This window comes from Chroicocephalus ridibundus, chromosome 3 (genome assembly GCF_963924245.1).
Source record: "Chroicocephalus ridibundus chromosome 3, bChrRid1.1, whole genome shotgun sequence".
Classification (NCBI taxonomy): domain Eukaryota; kingdom Metazoa; phylum Chordata; class Aves; order Charadriiformes; family Laridae; genus Chroicocephalus; species Chroicocephalus ridibundus.
This window is the reverse complement of record NC_086286.1, coordinates 734462-761812: the sequence shown is the minus strand read 5'-3', so window position 1 is coordinate 761812 and position 27351 is coordinate 734462. Positions and strand designations below refer to the sequence as shown.

The window sequence follows — 27351 nt, the reverse complement described above, 5'->3', positions numbered from 1 at the left end:
GCGGGGGCCGGATCCCTGCCCCGAGAAACACAAGCTCCACAGATGCAATGAGTGACAAACAGAAAAACAACCCCACTCACGACAGTAACATCCCAGTGGTGGCCACGGGGATGTTGCCAGGACAATACGACACGTGTGGAGTAACAGACAGGACGTTTTGCATGGACTGTACCGCAGGAGCGTTACCTTCAGGGCATTTACCACTGAGTCAGACTGCGGAGAGGCTGAGCCATGTCCAGTGGCGCTAGCTGGCTCCTTTGCAGAGCAGTAACTCCCCTCCGCCCCTCCTGGCATCCTAATGGCATCCTTCGCAAAAGATTAAAAACTCTTTAATAAAGAAAAGGGTTGGTAACTAATTAAAACAGATGGCAATTTAAAAGGCTTTTAAATTCTGTAAAAAGAATTTCTTTAAAAAGGCTGAGAAGCACTGAAGGCATGTTTCACTCCAAAGTCCCCTCTTTCTGTGCCACAGTACCAAAGGTCCACGAGAGGCAGCTGAAGCGTCACCCAAACTCTCTGGCCCTCGAGGGTGTCTGTCTGCAAAACCAGGGCACAGTCACAAAATTTCTTGTGTACGTACGTTGCCTCACAAAAGTGCTGCGAGGTTCAGAGAGATGGTTTCAGCTCCAGAGGAAGGTTTTGAGAACATCTAATTTTATCCCAATAACCCTGGAGGTTGTTCCTTCAACAAAACTCACATTTTTAAAGGTTGCTGCAAGGTTTGTAACACAAGCTCAGCCGCAGCCGACCAGGGCAGCAGGCGGGAGCCCCGGGAGGCTCTCAGCTCACTTCTTCCCTGCCTCTGGCTGCTCCGGCGCAAGGGCACGGCCCCTGCTTGCCTGTGAGATCCCAATTTATACCCAGCAGTGACAGCCCCGGGGGCTTGTTCCTCCCGGCAGACACCTGGAGGGGTTCCTCAGGACACTGCCAAACAAATGCGAGCTCCCTGAGCTCTTACAGCTCCATCACCTCAAGCTCTGCAGGACGTGGAGCGTCCCCTGGAGCGACTGCAGTGCCGGGGGCAACCTGAGCCGGCAGCCAGCTCTGGAGGAGGGCTGAGAATACCCTCTGCACTCACGGGTATGGTGCAGAGCCGGCCCGAGCACGCCCTTCCAAGGGGCTTTCAACCTGACCCGCTCTTCTAATGTCATCCTGCACTGTCAGCCCTCATGCAGAATTTTGTTAAAAAAAAAAAAAAAAAAAAAAGGAAAAAAAAAAGGAGAAATATAAAGAAAAACATTTCAAAGACTGAGAGAGGAAAATTTCCTTTCTTACAGAGTGAGAAACACTGTAGGAAACATTAAGAAATAACGTAGCGCTAATTCCTGCTGGAATGCGTGGGAAATGCATTTCTGAAGGAAAAATAATGACAGTGGAAAGAGCCTCCGACCAGAACCAGTGCCCCAGTGGGCACTAATTTGCCCCGCTGAGCAAGCACATAGCACCCTGCAGCCTTCCTAGGGGCGTCTATAGGCTAAACAACAGGGAAAAGGAAGGGGGGGTGGGAGGAAAAGGCCGCAGCGAGATGACACGAGGCTGAACTTCACCGACCCAGTCTGCCTGACAACATGTAACTGACAAGTAGCGCGGTCCGAAGCAAGTTCATACGCTGTGCGTGGATCCGTCGGGATAGACCAGGCCTTGGAAAGCACCACCGCGCTGCCCGCAGCAGTGCCGAAGGGGCACCGCAGAGACAACCCCTGCCACTGCTGAACGACTGTCGTCAATTTGCTGCGAGGTACCCAGCGAGGCTTGGGACCGACTTTGGGAAGGATTTATAGATCTGTTAGTGACTGGGCGGATTAATGCTACGCTTTGGGAAAGGAAATGAAAGAGGAAGGAAAAGGGGTAATAAAGCAGATTGGAGCAATTCTGGTTTAGGATAAATTCCCTCAGTCAGCTTTGGGTTTTCTTATAAATCAAAGTATTCTGTTTCTTCACTGACTCCAGGGCCAGCAAAGGTTGTGGTCAGTTTTGAATGGGAAAACATAAATATCGCTATTAAAAGGCTTGGAAAATTAGTACAGATCATGCATCTAAACCCCCTGAATATGAGACAATCCGTAACTCCTGCAAATTGTGCCGCTGTCAGAGTTGAGGCCTGTCCTCCAGGCAGCTGTCCTTCGCAGCCCCTCCTGGCGCATGGCTGTCTCCCTCCAGGAGAATGAGAAACTCGTGAACAGACTGCTTTGAGCAGACAGCGTTCTCAACACGTGTTGGTAGGGGACTGAAAATTAGTATTTCCCCTGTGGACATCCCTCTCCCTCCTTCTCCTGTCTATGATAAGAGACAGAAGCTTTTCTTAAAAAACAAGGCTGGTTTTGTAGCCCTGGAGCCCCATCCTGCAGCTCAGGGACTTCTCATCTCAGGTGAGGCCATTCCGCACCAGCACTGCAGCTTCTGCCTTCCTTGGCTTGTTCCAGCAGATGATGGGGAGGGGACCGTCGTGGAGACGTGTCTCCTGTTCCTCAGCAAGTCCTGCGAGCCTGTAGGCACTTCAGCTCTACTGACTGCATGACCAGTTTCTGAGGCAGCGATGCAAAACAGGAGGAAAAGGCACTTTGCCAAAGCGGCGGTGTCTGAAACAAGGTGCCTCAAGAGAGGAGAAAAGCGTGCGTTTCAGACCCATCATCACAGCTGCTCTTGCCAGCGGGCGGCATGACAATGTTTAACCTTCCACCAGAACTGGACCTGTGTTTCCTTGCACCGAGTCCCTTCTCTGCCCCTGCCCAACCCGGATTACAACTGGATCCTAGGTAGGACCTTGAGGATGGGAGAAATCCTGTTCCCTTCCTCCTCTTCTCTAGCTCCACACACAGCACTGGCATTCGGCCACTCGAAGTAGGGCATCCCGTGTGTCCACGTGTTTTGGACAGACCTTTTCATTTACCATCCAGTAACACAGTTGTGGAAGTGGAACCAGACCAGACAGAAGGGATGAAGTTGTGGCTCCGTAGCGCTGAAATCTGTATCGACTTTAAGTATCTTGAGTCATTCTGAATACACAGTGCTGCACAACGCCAATGTCTGAGAAAGCATCGGGGTTTTTGCTCATCCTACACTGCTAACGTTCCCCACTGCCCCCATCCAGCCCTTGTGGCCAAGCTGAAGCATGGTCTGCACGTTGCCTCCTCCGAGTCTAACGTTTACGGTGCGCGGATTATACCGCTGCTGAAAGCACACTGTCTGAAGCAGGTAAAAAAGACGTAGTATCTCCTGTGCATTTTGCCACAAAGATAACAGAGGGAACCGATATCACCGAATTGCAGTTCCGTTTGCTGCTGCAAGTACATCTACGAAATATTGAACGCCAACACGCGACTCTAGTGAATAGAAAGCACAGGAAATCTGACTCAACCCCGTAATGCCACATCACAAAAAATGAGATGAATAGAAATGTAGCATCTCCCTCCCACTGCACAACGCTGAGGCTACTCGGGTCATTCTCCCCGAGCGCCAGAGGCAAACCCTGCACCCCGGTCACAGCCAGAATGAAGACCCCTGTGAAGAACGGGACACGCTGTGAGGGAGAGGACTAATCACGAGCCTTTCTACTTGAGCTAGCAGGAAACATAATTTTTTCAGTCCATGCTGTTGATAAGGGCAGTCGCGGATGAAAGCGGCTCTAGTGCAAGGCCCGCTGCACAGCCCCAGTCAGCGGCAGTTTATCTGCCAGCCCCTCCGGACGCCGCCTGCCGCCCGCCTGGCACCCACGGCACGCAGAGACAGCCGAGGAGGAAAAAACACCCGCCACCTCTGCCCCGAGGACACCCCGAGGCACCTCACGGGCGCGTCGGAGGGAACAGGACTTCCCTGCCCGCCGGGCACCGCTCTGGTCACTCGCCATGGCAGACCCGCCTCAGCACGCGCACAGCTGCCTTCACCCCAGGGGCACGCGGTTTACCGGGAAGCGTATCCTTCCTGCTGGGTAACTGCCACGCCACTTCAATCACTACCTGATTTCCAGAGCTCTTGGCTGATTTCCCCAGCCCTCCATTTCCCCCTTAGCTCAAAGCAAACGCGGGCTGTGTTTGTCAGCTTGTTTCAAACAGGCAGGAGAAAGGAAAACCAGACAGCGATAAGCCCCAGCGCGTTGCTCTGCTGGATTAGTAACGCACCAAACGAAACAGCAACAATTTTTTTAGGGAGCATTCCTGTCAATTAAAACACACAACTTTAAAACGCTGTAGTTATTCCCCATAATTCCTGTTCTCAAAGACCTCACTAGAAACCTCTACTCCTGCACACTGCTGCCAAAATCCACATACCCTCATAGCATACTAAGCATACTCAGATTTCCGAGTGGCCGAAGCCATCGCTGGCTACACACCTTCAGAAACAACCCGAAAATGGCAGGCCCTTCCTAAACCTCTTTTGCTAATGAACCTGCAAGAGAAAAACGCTGCGGGCTGTAGCACCTCCAAATCTGGGAGGCCACGCGTAAAAGACCACCGCTGTTTAAAAACTGGAAGAATCAGCGGACTGTCCTAGAAAAACATGAGTAAAAAGTAATTCTTGACTTCGGGAAATTACTCTGCAAAAATAATCATCTCTTCTTCTTTCTGAACTGCCGCTCTTTTTGCAGACCAGGTTTTTCTTGAATTTGTGTCTTTGCCACATCAAACCCGTGGGCTCTTGCCGTTCAGCCCCCACGCCAACCACGGGGACAGCGCGGTGCTGGGGACACCCGAGACAAAGACTCTGCTCAGAACCTCACCTGTTCTCAACTGAAGCTGCTCGGTTAACGACCTATTAATTTAAACTGAGGACGCCAGCACGTGAAAGAACAGGGCGGGTGGATGCTGCTGATTTACTTGCAGCAAATATTTGATGACGTGATTAGGTAACATGGGTTTGTTCAATGGGCCTTAATTACATTCTGGTTGAAGGATTCCCTGTTCTTCCACATGCTATGGGAGGGAGGAGACAAACATTATTGGCCCGTGAGTGACACAGATTTTACAAAAAGAATACCATCCAAACAGCTCCCATCTTCTCATTAGATTTATAACTAAAACCATGCCATGTACAGGGAAAACAAAAACCACCGATCTCAGCAAAAAAGGCTTTTGAAAGATTTGCAAACGCGTTGATGTAAAATGTGATAATCTAATGGAAGGGGGAAGAAAGAGGGAAATGCAAAATGTTGGAAGCGCTTAAAAATGCCTGCCATTTCACACTTAAACGTACCAGGACGGGAAAAGGCTAGCAAGGGTGCAAAACCCCCAAAAAGCGCCTGAAGCAACAGCAGAATTGAAAGAGAACACAAAGAGACGGAAAAGGACCAAAAGACTTGCAAAGGCAGGAAGGAGGAGGCGGAGGCAGAGAAGCCCGGCGAGAGGGAGCAGGAGGGCTCGGCCAAACACCACACCTGCCTCTGCCCTTGGTGCCGCATCCAGCCGCCCGCTCTGCTGCCCCGTGCCGCCCGTTTGCTCCGAGAGCAGCACCCCAGCGATGCTTCCTTTCCCCTCCATTAGAAGGTAAAGCTAAATTACGAGGACAAAGGGTTAGAAGGGGTATATGCCTTGACAGTTCTTCATCTCTGCCTCTTGCTCCCTCCTCCCACGAAAACAAATAAAAACTGAAGCAATTTAAATTGCGTGGCTTGCCAAGAATATCTTTTGCAAATGCATTCACTGTCATTGTATGACAGATGTCTGCATTTCCATAACATTTCAGCTGAGCTTATCAGCCCTGAAATACTATCCCTACGAAAATTCAGGGATATCTTCGGTTAATTGACATGTGGCTGCCAGATCCCAAGCTCGCTTCCCGCAGCAGAAGGCACGGACAGCAGTTACGCACCACATCAAGTCTGGGAGGACGCTCCTGGTTTCAGTTATCTGAAGTTACTCGCTGACATAACAGTCCATCACGGCCCAGGAAGCTGTAAATGGGATCTGAATCCATTGTTTGGTCCCTATGTATGTTCTTAATTATTGCTGAGTATCTTCATTACAATATGCACAGAGACTATACTCTGGCTAGAGCACCAGCCCTACTATCACGTGGGGTTTTTTTAATGTTAGCGGTAAAACTCAGTGCTGTAGTTTCACATACATTTTGAGGCGGCAGAAGGCGGCAGCTCTGCCAGAGCCCCTGCGCGGCAGAGAGCTTTCGGAACTGCTCTGGCCTGAAATCCATCCGTCAAACGGCGATGTTCTTGTTCAGGTCCTTGTGCCTCCACGCACTGCTGCCCCGCAGCCCTACCGACAGGAGCCTGGGAAGCCGCACACCCCCGGGCTCGGGCGCAGCGGCACAGTGCGGCATTCTCAACAGGAGACCCAGCTGCACACCGTACATCTTGGGAAGTACCTGCTGTCTTCCACAAAAATCCTATTTGTGGCCAGAAACTGAAAAGGTCTGGATCGTATCTTGGAATATGCTATCTGAGAGAACGAAAAAAGGAACAGCAGCAATAAAAAAGAACAGCTAATTACAGCTCTCACCAACACAGCAAGCTACAGCCCGTGTACGGCTTCCCACAGCTTCTAAACCCACTGCTATGCTCCAAGCTGCCACCAGAACGACGGTGCAGCACAGGAAGAGACATTAACAGGCTTCAGTGAATACGTGCGGTTTTATACCTTTCCTATTACCTGATCAAACTAAAGTATTGACTCGGCGGTGGTTCTCCGTTTCCCCTGACAAAGCAGCCCTTCAGTGCAGCAGAGCGAACTAAAACTCAGGTTCCATCTGAACAGTGATGGCAGCACTTAAATCCATTTTCTCTGGAAATGTTCTTGCCACTAAATATTAATAAAACCTTTGCATTAGAGATCTGTGGGGTTTTGAAGAGAGAACTGGTATGGAGGGAGGGAGACAAGCAAAGCAAGAGAAACTGGAAGAGAACCACAGCTAAGTGAAAGATGAAAGGAGTGATTTATTTGAGGAGGGTGTCAACGAGTGTGCCCGCACAGCTTCCTGAGTGACACGCAAGCAGAAAAGGAGGGAAAGAAGGATATTGGAAGCAGAGAGGAAAAAGCAGAAAAGCATGGCAGGAGGAGAGAGAAAAGCCTCGGGAAGCAAGGCAGGACTCCTCAAGTAAAGCCCTCACAGGGGCGTCACCTCGTACATGTGAGTGCAGTCCTGCAGCTCCCAGCGCGCCGCCCGCCAGGCGCTGGGCGAGGACCAAAAGGCATTTCACCCTGGTGAAACGTTAAGGCACGACACTCTAACTGGGCACGAGCTGTGCCAAAAACCTTCCCTAGTTGTGGAGCTCATCGTGTGTTTTCAGCTGATTTGTCAAAGGCGCTGGGTTTGGCTTAACGCCCACCAGCCTCCCCTTCCTCCCGTGAAACAGAATCGAACCAGTGCCGGGAGCGTCTGCATTTCCCTCCCGTGTCCGTGGCCTTGAACGAGGGCCTGATCCCCGCGCACAGCACGTCTGGGGTGGTGCTCACAGGCACAACAAGCCCCCAGAACGGACTCACGCAAACGTCACTCTGAGCTTGTCGAACACAGGCGGAATTACCTTGGTGTCTGCCGTTCCTTCCTCTCCCCAAAGCAATGACTTTCCTCAGGGGGAAAGGTAAAATAAGCCCGGAAACGTGAACCCTTGTCACTCATTATTTCTTACAGTAAAGTATCCACAGACATTGGGAGATTTTTCAGAACTCCACTACAGATCCGTGTGCCAACAAAACCAAACATAGGACACCCTGACCTGTGCATTCAAAAACCAAAAGCCGTTTGCAGTCCTGCTCGCCTAGCTCTTCCCCTCCAAAACCCCGCAATCAGCGTATTTTGTTTCAATTACTTCCGCAACAGCTTCGCTCTTAGGTGCTATTTAGGTGCTATTTTCACAAGCGCTATTTTCTGGCTTTGGCACCTCACCTAAGGGATTTTCAACGAACTCAACACCCCGAATGTGGGTGTTCCAGCCTTTGGCAAGAGCTGGTAATGCAGCTCACGGGGCTCCACCCGAGCGCCTCGAGCCCCAGCCACATAAAGCACACGGCCACTTCCAGAGAACATTCTGCACAATTCCTTCCCCAGCATTCTTCCAGACCCGACACAAACCACAACAGCATTTTTCAGGCAGGTTTGTTAACGTTTGCCCTGAGCACCGTTCTTGACAAGAAAATAATATCCTTTAGCACTGAAGACCCACCTTTGCCCTTCCTATTGAAGGCTGCATACACGCTAACGGACAGACATTTAATTGTTCTTGCTGCCCTCCTCTGCCAGATCAACAAACGAAGGTACAAGTTACACAAACCGCTCAACGCCAGCTAGCAAGTGAAGAGGTAAACGAGAGACAGAGGCCCTTCCAACTGTCATGTTACAGGTGAGGGGAAAAAACCACCACACTTCACATAAAATCTGCCTTAAGAAAGGAAATGGTTAACCTCAGGCTGAGATCTTCCAGCTGATCTTGGCTTACACAAATGACGGCTTCAGAGCCAGCGGATTTTACTTCTTCCTACATTTCACTGCTATCGGGGTTTTTACGTTCAAATAACGGTACTATGTTCGATAAAAAGCTATTTTCTTCTTCAGACCAACGTCTTCGTTTAAACTAGTGTTTGATTTAAACAAAATGCAACTTCTTTTTCCTTCCGGTGGGCAACTTCATTTGGAGACTTTATGGATGTTCCTAAGGATTACTGAATGAAATATAAAAGAAATGCGTGCTGGTTTGGGTGTGTTATATAAAAAAATACAAGTGTCTTTCATTCTTAACGAACCTCAGAATTTTTCGTTCTTAAAAACATGTTGGGAAAACCTTCAACTTCATATTTGCTTATTTATTCAAATTAATTTCAGCCTTGCATTTACGTATCTAATATACTCCTCAAAATACTAAAAATAATATAACCCAATTATTATTAAAACATTTGCATTTTTAAAGCAAAATATTTTGGTTAACTATAAGAAGTACTTGGTATTTTAATAACGAGAAGCTCTTGGAATAAAACCAGAATATAAAGGGTCGGTTCAATGGGATTTTCAACCCTTAAATTAATTAACTGTAAGTAGCGGCTTCCAGTGAATTTTTCTTAGCAAAGTATCAAGACCTGCAAAGGAGAAAAATTAATGAAAGCATTGTCGTAGTCTTAAATAAATACCCCACTCAATCACAAGCAAGATGAACAAACAGCTGCGAGTGCCCTTGATTATCCAGATGACCAGCCTGAGTGTTCAAACGCAGTGACGTCAAGTGACGAGCGATACGGTTTCACCTCGAGCACGAAGGCTCGAGCGTTGCTGCCTAGCTGCCGGCTACCGTTCCCACCAACGGATGTCACCCACCTGGGGCAGCATGCGATTTTCCTCCTCCAGCTGTCTTACTCTTGCCTCCAGCTGCCTAACATAGGACAAGGTTGATTCTAAAAATCAAAAAAGAAAAAAAACTCGTATTATCCACAGAGATCTGCTTGTGTTTACCGGCGTCAGAGCCTGTGCCCCATTCCGACTCGTACTCACAGCAGATTGCCTCCCTCAGGTGTCCATCACACACTCGCCTCGTGCCTCGCAAGGGCGGTGCAAGCAGCTAACAGCGCTGATGCTAGAATGAATCCAGTTCCCGGTGCCTCGGGATTCTAAACTGCTGTGCTTGGAGGTGGCCCCTCCTCAGACACAAGGCACCTCACAGAAAGGCAGCACAGACTTCAGCTCTCCCAACCCCTCCCCAAAGCTGTATTTTGGGGATGCTCCACAAAAGCAGTGCGTTATCCCACAAGAGCAATGCGTTGTCCCACGAGTCGCCACCGAACAGCCCAGGAAGACACAGTCGGTGTCCTCCCTTCTGCAGGAAGGCACAGTCAGAGCATCCCCTCCACACAGCCCTGGTGGCAGGGGTCTGGTGGCACACAACCCCCTACCCCCTCAAGCCATCATCTCGCCTGCGGGGAACACAGCACTTGCCAGCACGGAGGCTCAAGCCTCAGCCTCTGCTAGGGACCAGGCGTTGTCCCAGCTCGAGCCTGTGCTGGAAAGCAGATGTGTGTCCCCGAGGCCCCGGGCGGGTGGGAAGCCTGGCTGACAGCACGACGGCACCCACTCCTCACCCCAGGCGGGCCAGGCAGTGTCCTACCAGGACACGCTCTCACAGCCCTGCTTTGCTGGGCCGGCTCGTGGAAGGGCAAAATCCAGGCCGCTCTACTCACAAGTAACCTCACTGGCCTCCAAAAAATAATTTGGTAGATTCTGGAGAACACGAGTCACTCCTAGCCTGCTCTGTTCCCAAGAACTTCACGTAAGAGGAGATCCATGATCCATCCCTAAAAGCGTCTGAGAGCTTTCTTATCACACATTTCTTGAGTCACACAGAACTTCTGCTATTAAAGTCCTGTACCTAAGAGAAATACATGCCTGAGAAAGTAGCGCTCATTGGCAGTAAGATAAAGATACCTTCTCAGTCCCAAAATCTGTGAGAAGGTATCTTTTCAAGTCCAGAAATCTGCTGTGACTCTTGTACCTCCTTGGATACAGAGGGAGGTCCCCCATGTGCCTCTGACTCCATGATCCACTCAACTTTCTCCAAGACGTCAATCGCAGTAACATGTTTGTACTCATATTACCACGTAACTAGTAAAATTCCCTCCCTGACGATTAATGGTACGGAATCCATGGGCGTCGGGACAGCACTGTCAGTTGGTCTAACCCTGCAAAGCCGCATTGCCGGCAGAGCTGTTTACTGGTTTAAACTGGGAGAGGAATTTGTGCACAGTTTCCCCTGATCCCTCATCGCTGTGCCAGCCTGCCCAGGGAATAACGGTGATGGGAAGGGAGGCGTCTCGTACTGCTCTTACGAGACTGCAATAGGCTGAAACACGCACGCACAGACAGTGCATGGGAATCTACACAACGTGAAGTAATTTGTCAAAAATGATTAATACGCAGCAAGGCACTGGATTAAAAATAGCATTGTGCAATAAAAGGGAAAGGGGTGATCTGAGGTTCTGCGCGCTCCGCTGCGTAAGGATTTCCATAGCGCGTGATGGCTGCCTCTCTGGAGAGCCGCTCAGCCTGGCTCAGACGAGCACTTAGAGGATGAACAGCTTATTCAATTAACCGTAGACGACAGGGTCCCTCCCATCAAATCAGCTTCCTCCCCAGCAGCAGCACCTCGGGGAGGAGCCGCAGAGGCTCCCTCGCCGTTGTGGCCATTAGCGGAGGCAACAGCTCCCCGCACAGCTCATCTCTTCTCCCTGTCCTTGTCTACAGGAGATGGTCTCTGTGAAGCCACGGTTTCGGGGGGACTGAAGGAGGTGCCTCCTGTGGCGCCGGCCATTTCTCACTTCTCTGGCTCCGAGTTCACTGCTACGTTGGCCTGGGCTCAGCCTTCACCCTCAAGTGCTACTTCCCAGCTGGGCCCACCAGCCCACCTCAGACAGGCTCCTTCCTGGATTCTCTTTGGGTCTTTTGTCATCTCCTGGTTTACCATTTATTAGCTCTTCACGCAGTGGATAAAGTTTGCCTCTCCGTTTTATTTCTTCACTTGTATGTCGGGAGTCCAGAGCTGAGATCTCTGCTGCTCCAAACCACACCACATTCCCAGCTTCCCAACACCTGCTCGTACCAGCTGAGGACTGCTCTGAAATCTCCACTAGCCCTTCTCCAGTGTGAAACAGTGATTTAAATCTCCTTTTGTAATCTGATCAAAACGGAAAATTAGGTCATCTACCAGAGGCTTCACCTAGCAAACCCTTATTTATGTGAGTCTTCTTGACACATAGACTACATGCATATATATTTCAGTGTCTGTTAATATATTTATGCTGTGATGCTATGAGCTTGGAGGAAAAAATGAGCAGAAAAGCCAGTCAAGGACGTAAGAGACAGAGGAACTGAAAATACACAAAGTGAAACACTGTCACCAAACTTGAAAAAAGAAGAAAAAAAAGCTGCATCTTCTAAGTCTTTATGGGAAGGCCTATATGATCCGCCTATTCTTAATCAGCCTGGAGACCAGTAAAGAGCTCTAAATAAAGAGCAAATCTTAAAATAGTTACCTGATACCACTCCCATTGTCATCCCAGGCAAATTTTCGCAGGACAATTAAGCAATTCCAAACTGAAGCAGAATGAACTGGTGCTAGTAACGCTTCAGCTTCAGTCTCTGAGCTGAAAACAAATGTCTCCCAAAGGGAAAGCAGCACAGAAACTTACCATCACTTCCCTAACATTGCTGTTGTCTTATAATAAAGCATTTAATAAGATGCTACAGTGTGTCAGGCAACCGCCGCTCCGAAACATAACCTGCGCAAACAAGATGATCCCCAGCTGATGTCATTAGTCATAAAACCTTTCTGTGGTTTATCCCTCCCCAGACAGATTTATCTCACATTGCTCCTTTCCGCAGAGCTGCAAGTACACATAAACGCCCTCCCTTATTTGCAGACTCTTAAACTCAAGCCGTAGAGTGCGTATAGATAAACTTCCAAACCCAGCTCTGCCGAGAACACAACCAGGGAAAACCAGCATCTGTATTCACACCATGAAAGCTCGACCACCGCGCTCTGGGTAATAGCCCAGAAACTGTTATCTATGTTGAGACCAAACACACGCTCAAACAAAAACAGACAAACAATTAATTTGGGCCCACACCTAGAAAAGACGTGACCACAGAGACGTGACCCTGCGGTAACCCAGCGAACCGTTCCGTCACCCGTGGGGCTTCTCCGTTACGTGACTCCCACTCCCTCCCGTCTGCCCTCGCTGGGCACTCCGACGGGGGCAACAGCTTTGCACAATTCCCATGCCCGGGAATGGATCCCCACCAGATGACCTTCCCGTGCTCTTGCCATCATTGACAGTGTGGTCACGTGTGGCGCTTCATTCCAGGGCTGAAACTAAAATGCTTTTCCAAATTATTAGAGAGACAGTAATATCTTGCTTTTAGGGAAATTCAGTGACAATCCACCCTTCCTCCACATCCCTCACTCTAACATGTTATTAGAGAAATCAATATTTACGTAGCTGATCTCTTTCTCTTTTGACGTCCACACTCTGGAAGCTAGTAGATATTTTGGGGTTGTGTCAAACTTTATCAGATGCTTACATTGCTGCCAAAGGCACATTTGTGCCTTGGCGTCATCCATTTTTGGGTGACTGCGCCTGATCTCCGCCCATCAAGTGATTCATAATTTCTTTAAACTAGATTACCCTCTGCTATTTGAGAATGGTTGAGGATGTCACGGTAAATTCAGATTCCTTTTTTTTCCCTAGGTTTGTTTTGTTTGCAGAGGCTGGAGGGCTACAACCCACAGCCAAGTGTGGGATTGCACTGGAGAACTTTTCGAAGACTGAAGTCCTCTCCCCGCCTGCTCCCTGCAAAGCAAACAGACCACAACTCCACAGAAAGCAGAAGCTCCGGGGTTCAACCCACGCTTCCACGCGCTCAGATGAGCTTGAGCACCAAGCACAATACAGCAGGTGGAAGGGATTTTATCTAAAGACCAGGGGAGTATCTGAGGTAAAGAAAGAGTAGGAGACGCAACGCCGCTAGTACTGACATAAACACAAGCAGTGCTTTAACACAACAACTGGAATGCCATTTTTTCTGCATTTTCCAAAAAACACTGATTCCAAATTATAATAGCTGTCTGCAAAAACTCAGCACGGGGATTCCGCAGACCTCCTTTTGACTGACTTTAAAGGATGAACCCATCAACACAGAAGATGCTACTTACTCCACGGAAGTTAAAAAAACCCAACGTATACAATCGTTTAACTTTGGAGAAAACTGTCAATAGAGTGGATGAGCAAAGCAGACGTCCCAGAGGAAGCAGAGCAAAATCCTCCAAGCTGACAATACTTGGGAGGCTGGAGGCATCGGGAGAGAAGATTAATACTGTTTGCCTGGGTTCACAGCCATTAGCCCCCGGGCAGCGCGAAGAGAAGATGCTACGCGGGGCTGGGCAGAAGGCTGCCCGGCAGCAGCAGCCCCCGCTCCTTACGTCCTCACGGCCAGAGAACGGAAAAACACGATTTCATCATAACGCAAACATCCCCTCGTTCCGTTCACATCAACATTTTCTGCTTCCACTGGCTCGGCTGTGCTTGGCACCCACAGTCCTAAAGCAGGTCACATCCTGCTGCGCGTACGTTAAACTCTTAGGGTGTAAAGGAGGGGAAGTGCCAGCGGTTCGCCTCAGCCCAGAATTTAGCGTGTTAGGCGTAGCGGTACTTGGATGTGTGGCAACGAAGGTTCGGGTAAGGTAAATTCAGCTTCGACGGGGAGAGTCATTTGTTATACTGCTGTTCCCGCACTGTGCTGGCAGGAATATAATCGTTGCGCATCAAATCGGATTTTGGTCATTCAAACCCATACCCAGCACCCCGCAATGAAAACTTAATCATCTTTCAATAAATGGAAGATGAACAACAAGGCTGTGCAAGGGCTATTTTAAACCCTCCTGTAATTAACTGACAGCTCCATACGTTTCCGAAAGGATTTCTGCGCTAACTGGGAGCAGATTCAATGACACGCAAACTATCTCCCTGTCCTGTAACTCCTAGTCATCTGATTTAATTACTTTGGTATTAATATTCATGACTAAAACATGTTATTACTGCAGTCCATCCCCTTTCAGCTACCTTGTTTGAATGTAAGGAAAAAAATAAATAAAAATCCCACTGCTGGATTTACACGAACACAAATTTACGGCACCTGCACCCCGAATCGGCGAAGCTGCTCAGTGTTCACACCGGCAGCACCCAGCCTCCCAGCGGCAGGACGAGACGGCCTCCGAAGGGCATTGTTCGCCCTGTCTTCTGGGATTTTCCGTTCTGGCTGCACATCTTACGTAAGGCTGCTACTGAGCGCGTGCTGGAGAACAGCTATTAAAGCGCAGCCGAATTCCCTGGAACGCCGCGACATCAGGACTAGCGCTACCGTGTAGACAGAAAGACGTTTGCCTAAAGCAAAATTTTATGAAGCTCACCAGAACGTTTAGGAGCTATCTACCGCTAAGGCACGTCTTCTGGGGAGGTTTTGGGACAGCGGACACCGCAGCATTGGCATTACGCTAGGGTTTGCATCTCTCAGTACCGCTGTTGTCTGAAATCCTCCCACCCCAGGCCGAGATTTCTTGCGATTATGGATGCAGCATTTCTTGACTTCTCCTGTAATTAAAAATATAATTAACTGAGCTTAGCTAGTTCACTGAGCATTTCAAAACCGAATCCTAGCAAGGGGAAAGACTTACATATGGTAATTCAAACATCCAGAATGCCACTTAGCTTTATTTCTCGCATTTATCTCACGAAACGTTTTATCTCTCACGTTTCCCCTTTTCAGCACACATTACACACCAACGTGTGAACCGTGTTATCTCTGTAATCAGATGTTTTTACACAGATTTCATCCAAAGATAGTGTCTTCTCAGTTGCAGCAGCTTTTAATTACAAATTACCTATTTATTACAAGAAAAAACACTTCTCAGTGCCTTAAGGCAGCTGTAGCCATGCCTTTAATGATTCACCGACGCTGCCTGGCTCCGATTGCCAGTGTGTTCGCATTTGTCCGCACTTCGGTGCCCCTTTGCCGCTGCAGATGATGGGGTTGTAGTGCGGGGGTCCAGGCCGAGCCAGCCGTCGCTCAGGGGCTGCCCCATGGCCGGGGGCAGGCACGGCTCTGCTGCGGCACCACCGGCGCTTCCGCTCTTGCCGTGCTCACCCAAGGGATGCCCGAGGCCACCCGACTGCTGCCTGTGACGCCGGCTACTTAGAACAGAGGGCCAGCTTCCACTTAAGAACTTGAGAGATTTAGGCTGGCATTTGTTGGAGGTTTTGTTGCATGTTCAGCTTTAGGGTGCAACAAAATTTCCAGCCGAATTAATCTACAAGGAAAAAAAAAAAAACTACTTAAAAAAAAGTTTAAAAAAACCTCATTGAGAAAGAGGATTCGACTACAGGAGTACCTAAAAATGGTATCAGATGTCAGACGAGGTAAGGTGTTGTTCCCTACTTCTCTGAAGCTATCCTAACGCTCTCGCTAACAGCTGGATAACCCTGTCACGCTAACGGTCTGCTGTGACACTAACCTTGGCTTGTTTGGGGTTGTTGGTGCTAGAGGTGACAACAGCAAAGCTTTTCTTGCTAGCCCGCTTGATATCCTCTTAGCTCCGCTTCAGCCTGTGCTAAATGCACTTGCCACGTTATTGATGAAAACTGAGAAAATCAAATCCATTATGCTATCGCTAAAACCTTTCCCACTGGCTGCTAACTTGTTCTGCTATTGATTTTGTGTGTTTCGCGATTGGTGAAATCCTTATCGACTCCACTCACTCGACTGCTTGGGTTTGTCCCTGTGCCACCACGCTCTCGTTTGCTCATCAGGAGCGTCCCCCAGCCGCAGGCACATGCCCCCGGCCGGGACGCCCGGCAGAAGGAGAGGAGGGGCGTTCAGCGGGCTCCTGCGCAAAAGCAAATGAAGGGCTGGAAAAGGCAAGCCTCAGAAGAGGGAAGGCAGGCAGATAGCGCACTGGCTCAGAGAGATAAATAAGGGAGGGTTTCACCACTGGTACATAGAAAGAAATCTACAAAAAGACACTTCCACCTTACACCAGTGCCTCCTGATCACGCTGACTGGCATCTGTGGTGGTCCCTTGCTGAAAAGGCCCCGGGGCCCCTGCAAACGGATGCCGCGTGAAACCACGCGCGCCTTCATGGCCCCAGGCATCCACAGAGACACCTCCAGCTCCTCCCAGTTCTGCTGTACCCACGGCAAGGGACCGTTTGCGTTACAATGAAATGGAAAAACAATAAATGAAAATATAAAGCTTTCCAGCAGCAGCAACATTAGCGCAAAAAGTAGACAACCAGGGGGTTAAACCGACTGAGGGGCCAAATACATGCACTAAAGGTCCCTCATCATCCCTGAAGCTCCACACAGATGCTCACAGCATTTCTTACCACGTAGAATTGCATTTCACAGGCTCCAATCATCAGATGTTGAAGAAACAGTGTAGAAAAGTTAGTTTTGTTGAGAACTTTAGTATTGGTGCAGCAAGTTCTAGGTAACGATTATATTGGCTTCCACTCGGAAGACCGCAATGTAGGCCAAAACTGAAAATTACATCTCCATGAATTCTGAATCAGATCAAACCTATGAATCATTTTTATGCTCATCTACTGCCTCTTTAGGAGGCAGTTATCCAACCTACAAACTCCTTTTCATGGGTTACCATTTGTGTGACAAAACCAACGATGCTCCTAAGAGAGCAGAAGTAGCAGCTTTCACACTGCTTATGCCACTGAACAAGCGCACGCGCTTCTTCCTGCTGCAACCACAACAGTGGTGCTGAAAGTCAAACCAAAGATGGATAGCCACACGGATACGTGGAGGAACAACCAGCTCACGCCCTTCCTCCTCGGTAAGGCGTCTCCTTGTGCGACTGAAACCGAGAGTTCAAGTTCTGAGTTTGCGTGGGGGCAAGTTTGGACGGAGAGGCAAAGGCTGGAAAGGAGCCCGCAGCTGCCTACACCATTACCTAGAGGGTCAGCACGGACTGCAAGGGTACGGCAGCAACCGCAGCCCACTGCCTGTAGGCTGCAGCCCACCGCACGCAGCACTTGTGTGGGGAGTCGTCCTTTCCTGACCCCCTGCATCTCCCCCTGCTCACCTGGGAGAACCTGGACAACCATGCGATCGCAGCTCCGAGCGGCACATGGGCCGCGGGCAGTGCCACAAAAGCAAGAGGGGCAGTAAGGCCGCGCTCTCGTGCTCTGCGGTAGCTCCTCCTCTGGGTCGCAGTCCTGCCGTCCCGTGCTGAGCCGCGGTGCGCCAGCCCTGCGGGGAGCCAGCGCGGCCGCCCCATCTCCCACGCGCGGAGCAGCGCCTGAGTATCGCCTAACAGCAGCCCAAGAGAACAGCAGGATTTAATACGGCTGTTCTCTGGGCGACTTTGCCGCTGCAGGGGCACAGGGAAAGCTGTTGAGAGGCTCAGGAGTCTTTTACGTTCACTCTTCAGCTCCAGCTCCTGTAGACGCGCAAATCTACACCTCTCACGTCAAAGATCAGGAAAAGCAACCAGCCACTTACAACGCTGTTTGTCAAACTGCTGAACTGCGTTATACAGCCCCAAAACAACCTTCTTCCCTCCCCCCCCCACTCAAACTTTTTGTGGTTTCCCTTACTTTTAAGTGCTCTAAACCCTTCTTGCGACACCGCAATCCAGCCTGCAGCAAGGCTTTCAGAATGCAGCATGCTGGACAAAAAGAGCAGCATTTACATTTAGCAAACACAGGAGGGATAATAACTGTCTCCACCAAATGAAGAAATCAATTCCTTAACCAATGTCAGAGAGGAGATGGCAGAAGAAGGAAAAAGCAAGCCGAATGCCAAGATGCTAAATTTAGGTCAGCTCTTATTACCGCTCCGCAAGTATCCGCAGACAAAGAACCTTCACGTTGAGCCGCCACTGCAGCTCACCCAACACGAAACTCAGGATTAAACGCGTCCCCGACACCAAGTGCAGTTACAATGGCAATCAGTGCGGCACTAACACACCAAAACACATCAAGCTCCACGAATTAACCAGGTAAACTAAAAGACTAATATCCCAGACGTTCTTACTGCTTACATCATCTCCCAACTAAACGTGGAAGTAAAAATATGAGAAATTTTAAATGGTTCTGCCCTTTGATCTCAGTCAGCGCTCAAGCCACAGAACAGAAATTCTCCTAATCCAGCCATCTCGCTCACGCGCACAGGGACATTACGATCCTTCATTGAGAAAACCAAGTCAGTACACGGCCCGTATATCACGAAGGAGAGAAGAAATCCAACATATTTATAGAATGCTTTCACTTTATCTGTAATAGAAAACCTCAGAGTCTTTTCATAATGCCATGGTTATGAAATAAACATATCCCAGTATTTTATGAATGATGAGGTGTCGATAAGGGACATCACTATTCAAATGCACCTACAAGATAAACATATTTGATAAATAGCCAGGAACTGCAGAGATGCTCCTCTGTCACGCTTTAAGTCCTTACTTCAATTCTCAACCACGGAATGGAAAAGAAAAAGGAAAAAAATTATTTGGGTGTATTGCCAGAGCTGCACACACTTCCAAGAATGTCTTCCTGGCTGTGCCAAAAGCTCTGCCAAGGTACAATTTCGTATTGGGATGGTGAATCATACTTTGTAACACACACGAGGTCTAACTTTGCATCTCAGACCTGTCCCTCAGTCCCCCCCCAGCTACACCCCCTGCCTCGGGGTGGCGTGGGGGTCGTGGCACGGAGCACTCGAAGGGCCGGCAGCACTGAGCCGCTGGGCCCTGGGGGGGTGGCCCGCCTGGCTGAGTGGGGAGGGCAAAGGGGCACCCACCCCCCTCACCTCCAGAAACAGAGGCATCAAGACCCCCAGCACTTCCACACGCCCGCAGGCATCCTCCGGCCCGCGGCAGCGTCCCGTCCCTGCAGCGAGTTCTCTACCCGGAGCGATTAAGAGGCAGGAGAGACTATTAAATGTCGCAGAAGATGTTGGGAGCTTCAATACCTCCTCTAGGCTGAGACCACCCTCTTGCTTCCCGCAGCCCATGGAAGAGCCATCATACAGTAACACCTCCCTGTCCCTGCCGAGGCTGGTCGCATTTGAAGCGGGAAAAGACGACCGTTGAGTAAAATTCCTTTTTGGGCCAACTGCGGAAGGGAGCAATAAAAATACGTATTCAAATGACATGGATTTTAAGCCAAAATCTGTCAGTGCAAGTATGTCTCTCTCTGTAGGTACTCCATCCCCAATGGCCTGCCAGGCCACACAACGCCTCAGCTGGGCTGCCCCCTCCTCAGCTGGGGCACCCACGTCTCCAGACACGTCATCATCATCCTCATCGAGGACGTCACTTTAATACACTTTCAAAACACTTAGGAGGAAGATTCAAATCTATCTCAAAGCCGCCGTCAATAAAGGACAGCATGTCTTTCTGCAGACCTGCCCGTGCGGCTTTGCTGCGATCATCGCCCCAACTGCCCAGTCAGGCCGTTTCGGAACCCGCGTGTGTCCCTCTGAGCTCCCTCGGAAACACACCACGCGATGCCCCGCTGCTGCCGGCCGCCCCTGCCCCTTCTCCTGCCATCTTTCAAGTACCACTTAACGGGGGCAGAATCAGCCGAATACAGGAAGCGCTCTAGAACCTGGAAGTGGTAAACAGAGAGTGGCAATAGTTCTGCCGGTCTTTAAATCTTCTGCATTTCTTTAATGGGGGATACAGTACTTTGTTCAGTTGTACAAGGGGCTGCGACATCCCGCCCAAGCTCAGAATGACTCCCAGAGCCGTCACAGGGCGCTCTCACAGCCGCTTATCTACATCATCAGAACAAAACAAATATTTTAAACACGGTCTCCTCTGTTTATTTCCTGCTTACTTTGCTAATGGGAAAGCAATTTACGCATTTCCTCTCCCCAAACATATAAATAACCGAGAGAGGCTTTTGGTTACAAAGGCAGTTGGAAAGTGTCCCGTCCCCGCCGCGGGGCAGCTCGCACCAGCCCTTCTGACCCCACGCCACGCACACACAGTAAGACGACAGACGCCAAAAATCAAGACCGCGCGTGGTCTTGCGCGCAGGCAGGTGTGAGGAGAGAGTCCTTTTATTCACGACCTGTCTTAGCATTACCCGGATTTCTCTCTGCCCACATTCTGAAGGCACTTCTTATGGGATTACAAGGGCTGCAAATTTGCTTCTTCAGCAGACAAAAAGACAGGAGAGAGATTTCTGCTCCTTAGCTGAGCATTTCCGAGCAGGTGGTACGGTACGGTCACAGATACGTCGTCTTTCTGATTAACACCAACACCGAAATATGATGATGTTGGGAAATATAATAAATTCCAGAAAAATAAAAAATACCGAGGTTTCACTCTCCCAGCAGCTGCAAACTGGGACTGTATCTCCTGAGACTTTCTAGAATGAAGACAAAAAGGCATAATTACTCCCAGAGTTCTGGGCAGTAAGAGACATACGTGACCGTAACTACAAACTGAAGGAAAGCTACAAGTAAAAGGGTCGGGGCGGAATTACGAATCAGGTTATATTACATGCATAGGGCCACTGCAATCCCTGTTAAAAAGACAACAAAACATGACTACCTACGATTTTCTTAGCCAGGGAGGAGCTCGGATACTACAGTGCTGAGGGCCAAGACGGTAGAAGAAGTGCACACATGAGCTGCCAGGGCAGCTGCGGTAACGAAATGCAGACAGCATCCTGGAATTTCTGAAAATTGAGAAATAGAGAGAGCCTCAGAGGTTTAAGGCTAGAAAAATGCCATTAAAACAATGCCGTCTGGCTTCCTGCCCTGCAGAGACAAAGGAATTTTGAGAATAATTCCAGGAACGCCCGGTTTCCTTTTGGCCGGTGGCAGTGGATACAGTCAAGAGAAGGCTGCGGGCTTTTTTCTCTACAGAAAATTTGGGCAAAAATGGAAAAGCAACTGGACCAAAATTACGTTTATGAACAACATTCTTCATGTGACTTAGGACATACACATAAGATCTGTCATAATAAATTACTGCGGGAGGTTTATAGTCTCTGTTTCTGTAGTTTTTGTGAAGTTTGACAACCAGTCCCAAGCCATCTGCACTACTTCCCGCCATTCGTCAGGACAGCCCTGCTGTTACGGTTACCGACGGGAACAGCAGGAGAGCCTTCCTCCACCCGCCTGCTCCTGCGGGGTACGGGAAGAGGTACCGAAGCACCAAGACTTGTCGTGCCGCAGTTAAGTGTTACCGCAGTCCCCAAATACAGCGAGAAATCTTAGGCAGGAGACGACCCCCAACAACCCACTGGTATTTCCTAGATGGCACCAACTGCCCGGCCTCTACCAGCGCTCGCCAGGGAAGTGCCTGTCGCTCCCCTCCGGCACAAACTGGGGCTCACGGGGCAGGGGACTTGTCCCTGCGCGCAGGGCGTGTGCCACTGCCGCAAAGAAGTGGCACAACACCGTTGCTCACAAACTCAACAGAAACTTCCAGTCTTAACGAAGACTAACGGGAAAATCTCAAAGCACGGGACTGGGGAGTCAAAGGAATCTCCTTTCCTCCCATTCTTCTAACAGCAGCAATTACGACATACGGACTCCAGAAAGAGCTGACACACAAAACAACTTCTTCCTGGAAACGGGCCAGGAGCTCAGGAAAATTCCAAGCTTGTCTTTCCTGTGGCATAAACATACTTCAACGAAGCTCTCAGCAGCAGCAGCAGGGCTACCGGGCAGAGCAGCCGCTGAAGGTACGTGCTCCCACGGCCAGGCAGCCCGCGCTTTCCCAGGGAAAGGGCATTTGCGCAGCCCACGGAGAGAACCTTTCCTTGAGTGCTCAGGATGCAGGGCTGGCGGAACGGAACGCTGCCAGCGGAGTGGCGACCTCCATCCTTTCCCATCAGGCAAACAGAACCGGGTAGTCCAAGGCACCCGGGCAGCGAGTGGAGCTAGAAAAGTAGCAATGGGAATTGACTGCTTTGTTCTGGGGGTTTTGCTTGGGTTTTTGTCCCACTGTTGCAAACAGGCAGAAGAAAAAAAGGCACTTAACACATCTCGAAGCCACTTCACGGGCTGTCAAGTGGTACTGCCTTGACCTTTTCTTCCATCTGCCTCCTTTTCCCACACCTGCTTGTTTCAAGCAGGTCTGGGGATAAAATCCTTCCACTTCAATGACTCCCAATATTCCCAAGTTTCATTTTCACCAGTCGTTAAGGGAATACTCGCAGGGGCAAGCGACACAGCCGGCTGAGTTTTACCGAGAGTATTTGCCACTCCACGAGCACAGGCCTGGCTCCAGAGACAGCAGGCAGGAACGAGTGATGCTGCACAGGCCAGCACAAAAAGCGCTACAGCCGCAGGATGCACGTGGTGACGACGGGGGGGGATTAAAAGGCCATGGGCTGCCTCTGGTTAGAGTGGAGCACTTCAGCGAGTGATACAAGGATAATATGAAGGGTTAACTTCACTGACCAGAGCGCCAAGCTGGCATGTGACACCGGAGACGAGCAGAAGGATTTGGTTTCTGTATTCCCCACAAAGGAAATTGCTACCTGCTCTTCTGACAGGCAGAGAACACTCTTGATATCTCTGTTGCGTTGTGGGTTTCTATAAACCAGCTCAACCCGCTCTAAGGGGCAGACTCCGGATACCTCAGTAACACCCACGCTCCCAGGAACCCTGACTCCAAGGGCTGGCTCCCACGACCACAGAAAAAGGAAAAGCCCAAGATTCAACATTGTTATACCAGATTTGCCCAGCTGGATGAATGTGGTAACCACGGTGGACTCTGTGGGCAAAAAGAACTAGAGTTGCCTAGATGACATTTTAACAAAACATTTATCGTTGTATCACTGTCACGGTTTGCGCTGGGACGGAGGTAAGTTTTCTGCTAGCAGCTGGTGTGGCGCTGTGTCTGGGGTTTGGGACGGGAATAGCGTGACAGGGCACTGGTGTTTCTGGTTGTTGCTGAGCTCTCGAGGCCACCTCTGCTCCTCACCCCACCCGCCAGCAGGCACTTTTCCGATTCTCTCCCTCGTGGCAACCGGGGGCAGCGCGCGAGCGGCTGCGCGGTTCCAGGTGCAGGCCGGGGTTAGACCACGACAGTCACCGAAACATCACGTTAGACCACGACATCACCTGAACACGGCTGAGTGCTGCTGCAGTTGAGGGCGCCATTTTCAGCCAAACTGAGAAGAGGTTCAACGTGCCACAACATCGTTTCCTCGAAGCCTGATCTGCCCCTGAGCTCCCTCCTGGTTTTGGCCCCACACAGAACTTCAAGCATGGACACCAGGCACGGACCATCCTGTGACCGGGACACGGCTCCAGGGCAATAAACGGTCGAAGACCACCCTTCCATTTCAGACTGGTCACTGAACAGGCCCCGCTTTCCTTACAAGAAACGAGAAGAGCCTTTTGTCACCTTCCAGACGCGCTTGCTGACTACCATCCTCACCCAGGACATGTTACATTTTGATGAAAATGCATATACTTGTGCTAAGCACAAACTTGCAAGTCGCTACTCTGCCTTAGAAGAACACAAGACTAACGGGTCAGGTCTCAAAAGGATGGGCGCTTTTGGTTAGAAACAGATTACGGGCGAGACTCGCACTGGGAGAAAGGAAACCTGACCCCAGTCTGAACCAACGAGACGAATCTCTGTTGTGGAAGTCAGAGGAATGCAGACCTGCTTGTAAAAGTAAAATCAGAGGAAGTAAGTAATAATCAGTAAAATTATTTTCAGAGAATCACCTTATCTTTACTGCCTTATTCCTAACACGAACACGATGTTCCTTACGTTATGGTAAAGAATTCCCTGTAAAATTAAAAAGAAGTGATTTCTTTTTGCAGACCGTTTTCTTCAAGTCATCCATTACCTCCAAAGGAAGTCTACAATCCCTTGAGAATCAAAGCCTTTACCACTGAACACGTTAAATGTTGGCAATAGCCACTTTTGTTTCAGAAACGCTCGCTATGCAGAATCGAAATTCCTCCGTCTCTCCACTAGCTCTTGTCAGAGCCCAAACAACATCCACTGCTGGTGCCACCCAACCACTCCCTTTCCCCAGCTGGCAACTAAGTGCATTTCAGAACTGTAAAATAAATACATTAAAATAAGTTGAAAGTGTTTTTTGCTGAAGGCTCTTACGAGTGCACATTTGTGAAGTACCATCCTCACTGCAACAATAATTGCAGTACTGCCAAAAGAGACATTTTACTCTGTTTTATTAAAAATATTTGTGCTAGCACGTAAGACGCCTAACAACTCTAGTCAACGGTGTCAAAACCAGAACTCGCCGACTCTATCATAACTGAGTTCTCAAGATAACACATAGAAAGCTGAAAAAAAAAAAAAAAGCATATACCCTGCAATTGCACAATGTGTTTCTAGTAAGAATTGGCCAGATCTAATCTCTGGCATTTTGATCAATACAGAAATTTCATCTGCAAACCATTTTCCCCCACTTCTATATAAATGTTCACACATATGAGTAAGACTCTCAGCAGAAATGACTGTTCTAACTGAAAACAAACTCTCTTTCTCCCCAGGGCACACGAGCGAGCGTTCTGGCTCAACTCCACAGCGGTGCAGCAAGGGTCAGAGGAGAGGCCCTAAGGCCACCTGGAGCGACTGTGCCCACAGCTGACATTTGGACATGGAAAAACGTCCGTTTCCGTGAATTTTGTAAAGGTGCCTCAGCCCATAATCCCCACGTGTTCAGATCCGACCGATCTCACAGGGGTTTCCTAGGAACAGGACAACCCACCATAGACTTGAAGAACCAAATCAGTTTTCCTGATCTTTAATCACAGACACGTAACTTTTTAAAAGTTTAGCAGACTGACCTAGGGTTAGTGCATGCCAGTTACAATTTGAGTTTCCATTTTAAACATACTCCTGAAGTCACAAGGTGCTTTTGCCCCAAAGGCAAGAGTAAAATTCAGCCCATGCTTAACCAACTTACATCGCCTTGTATCATTACACATTATTTACTGGATGGGGATCGTATTTGAAGAAATTTCACATGTCACAGAAAAGCTTTCGCACACTGTAAAACAAATAATTTCCCCTAGTTATCAAATTAAATTATTAAATTCCTTTCCCCGTTGAAATAACGGAGCAGCCTACAGTTAATTTAGTGCATTGAACAGATCACGTATCAAGCCAAAGTCACTTTGATCCTAAAAAAAAAAAAAAAAAAAAAAAGAAGACTGTTGAATCAGCAGTGTCGTACACTAGATTAAATTTGCCGCTAATCCAATCAGATACACCACTTACTCTGTCCTACATGTTAAGCATGCACCCCTGCGATCTATTAAAGACCACGTATATCATTAAATAGTGCTGGTTCATAACTCCCAGTTAATGTCTCAGCACACATTAAAAGGGAGTTTAAGTTCTACTTCCCCTTGCTGATGCGTATCTCTGCCATCGGCTGCTTTGCCACCCCTGGCAGGGTGTATTGCCTCTAATCGCTTCCGTTTCACGGCGCAGTAAAACGGGTCAGGGAGCTTTGGATCTGGCTGATAGCAGAGCAGCCACCAGCCAGGCGGCAGCGTAACGGGGCACCCACCGGGAGGCTGGCCCAGCCAGGGGAGGCACGACCCTTCGTTTGCAGAATTTATACATTAGCCAATTTAAATACCCACAGCGGAGACCAAAGCCAAGGACGGACTGGGCCTCCCCCTCTCCACATGCCCAGGAGCAGAGAAAGCTTCGTGCCCCGCGGGAGCTGCAGCCCCCGCGCGGGGCCAGGGCTGCTCTCCCAGGACAGTCTCCTCTGCGTCGCCAGCCTGGCATCGATACTCTTGGATGGGTAGATATTTCCATCATGCTGAGAGTCATTTCCCAAACACTAGTCTTTACCGGCTAATTGTTAAGTTTACTTTTTCACCAGTAATTGGCTTTCACCTGCTGCCCTTGCTGCTACAGACTTTAAGAGACCTTAGACGCCTCTTGCCAAGAGCTCGGTCTAACCGAGCATGGTGAGCTGCTTCGCACCATAATTAAGTCTTCCTGGCCCTGTGAACCACAATATAAAAGTTAATGGAGCGTAAAAGAAATTAGGGATGTTGTTACTCGAAACACCCGAATCTTACAAGTCCTGTTTCCTAACTGTAAGATTACTTCACATCCGTCATTCATTTGTTCTAGCTTCGCTGTGAAAAGACTGCAGAGAAACTATGTTTATTCGAAATGTCACCTTTAGCAATCTTCATACCAAGTTTAAGCTCAATAAGCTCACCCTACATTAAATTGAAAATCTGTTGCATGAAAGATGAGTTAGACTGAAGTGCAGCTTTCCTAATGCAATAGCACACGATCAAAGGTAAGATTGCTGCCCTCAGCAGAACTCTCTCTAGTAAAACCTCTCTTTCATGGTAACAGGATAGGTTAATCATTTTAGAGAAGTTTTGCTTATTACGTTAGAACAAATGATGTATGCGCCTTTTAAAATAAGACTTCTCTTTTCATGAAGGTAATCATAATTAGCAAACTCCTCAGTCCTTTCTCAGTTTTTAGTCATTTATTCGAAGAAACTCTCACCAAGGATCACAACAAAGTCTTCAGATCTTATCCCGTTCTTACTGATGTCACTGTCTGACAATTTCTGAGACTGCACGTTAATAAATAAGCATTTTCCTTGCACTGCAACTTCCTTACGTCTTCATACCCATCAACATAACTATTACCTTGAACACCTCAAGAGACGCCAACAAAACCAGCTGAAAGCCCGCGGGAAACAGTAAGGGTGGACACACGCCTCCACCTCCTCAAAATTTTGCCTCCTACCCTCTTGTCAAACGCGCCTCTTGTATTTGACATGTTTATCAGCCGGGTAAATATGTGCATTGTCGAATTTCACACTCAGAAGCATCATTTTGACCCCGGGGCAGACATTCACA

At 49.1% G+C, this 27351-nt stretch overlaps 1 protein-coding gene across 13 annotated transcripts in view; it reads right to left on the bottom strand.

Annotated features, from left to right (window-relative positions):
- Nucleotides 1-27351, bottom strand: part of CCDC85A (coiled-coil domain containing 85A) — a 132597-nt gene that overhangs the window by 66195 nt on the left and 39051 nt on the right. For 2 of the 13 annotated variants that reach the window (XR_010070561.1, XM_063331171.1), the window contains exons 3-4: nucleotides 9256-9332; nucleotides 187-306 (exon numbers count right to left, since the gene is read on the bottom strand). The exons of 5 other annotated variants lie outside the window; for them this stretch is intronic. Coding sequence is in view for 4 of the 8 variants with exons in the window: in XM_063331171.1 (XP_063187241.1) it covers nucleotides 187-306; nucleotides 9256-9332 (197 nt within the window). In the remaining 4 variants the exon portion in view is untranslated. Of the gene's footprint in view, nucleotides 1-186; nucleotides 328-9255; nucleotides 9333-24206; nucleotides 24260-27351 lie in introns of those variants that run through there. 6 more of the 13 variants (XM_063331172.1, XR_010070567.1, XR_010070568.1 and 3 more) reach the window with 6 other exon arrangements.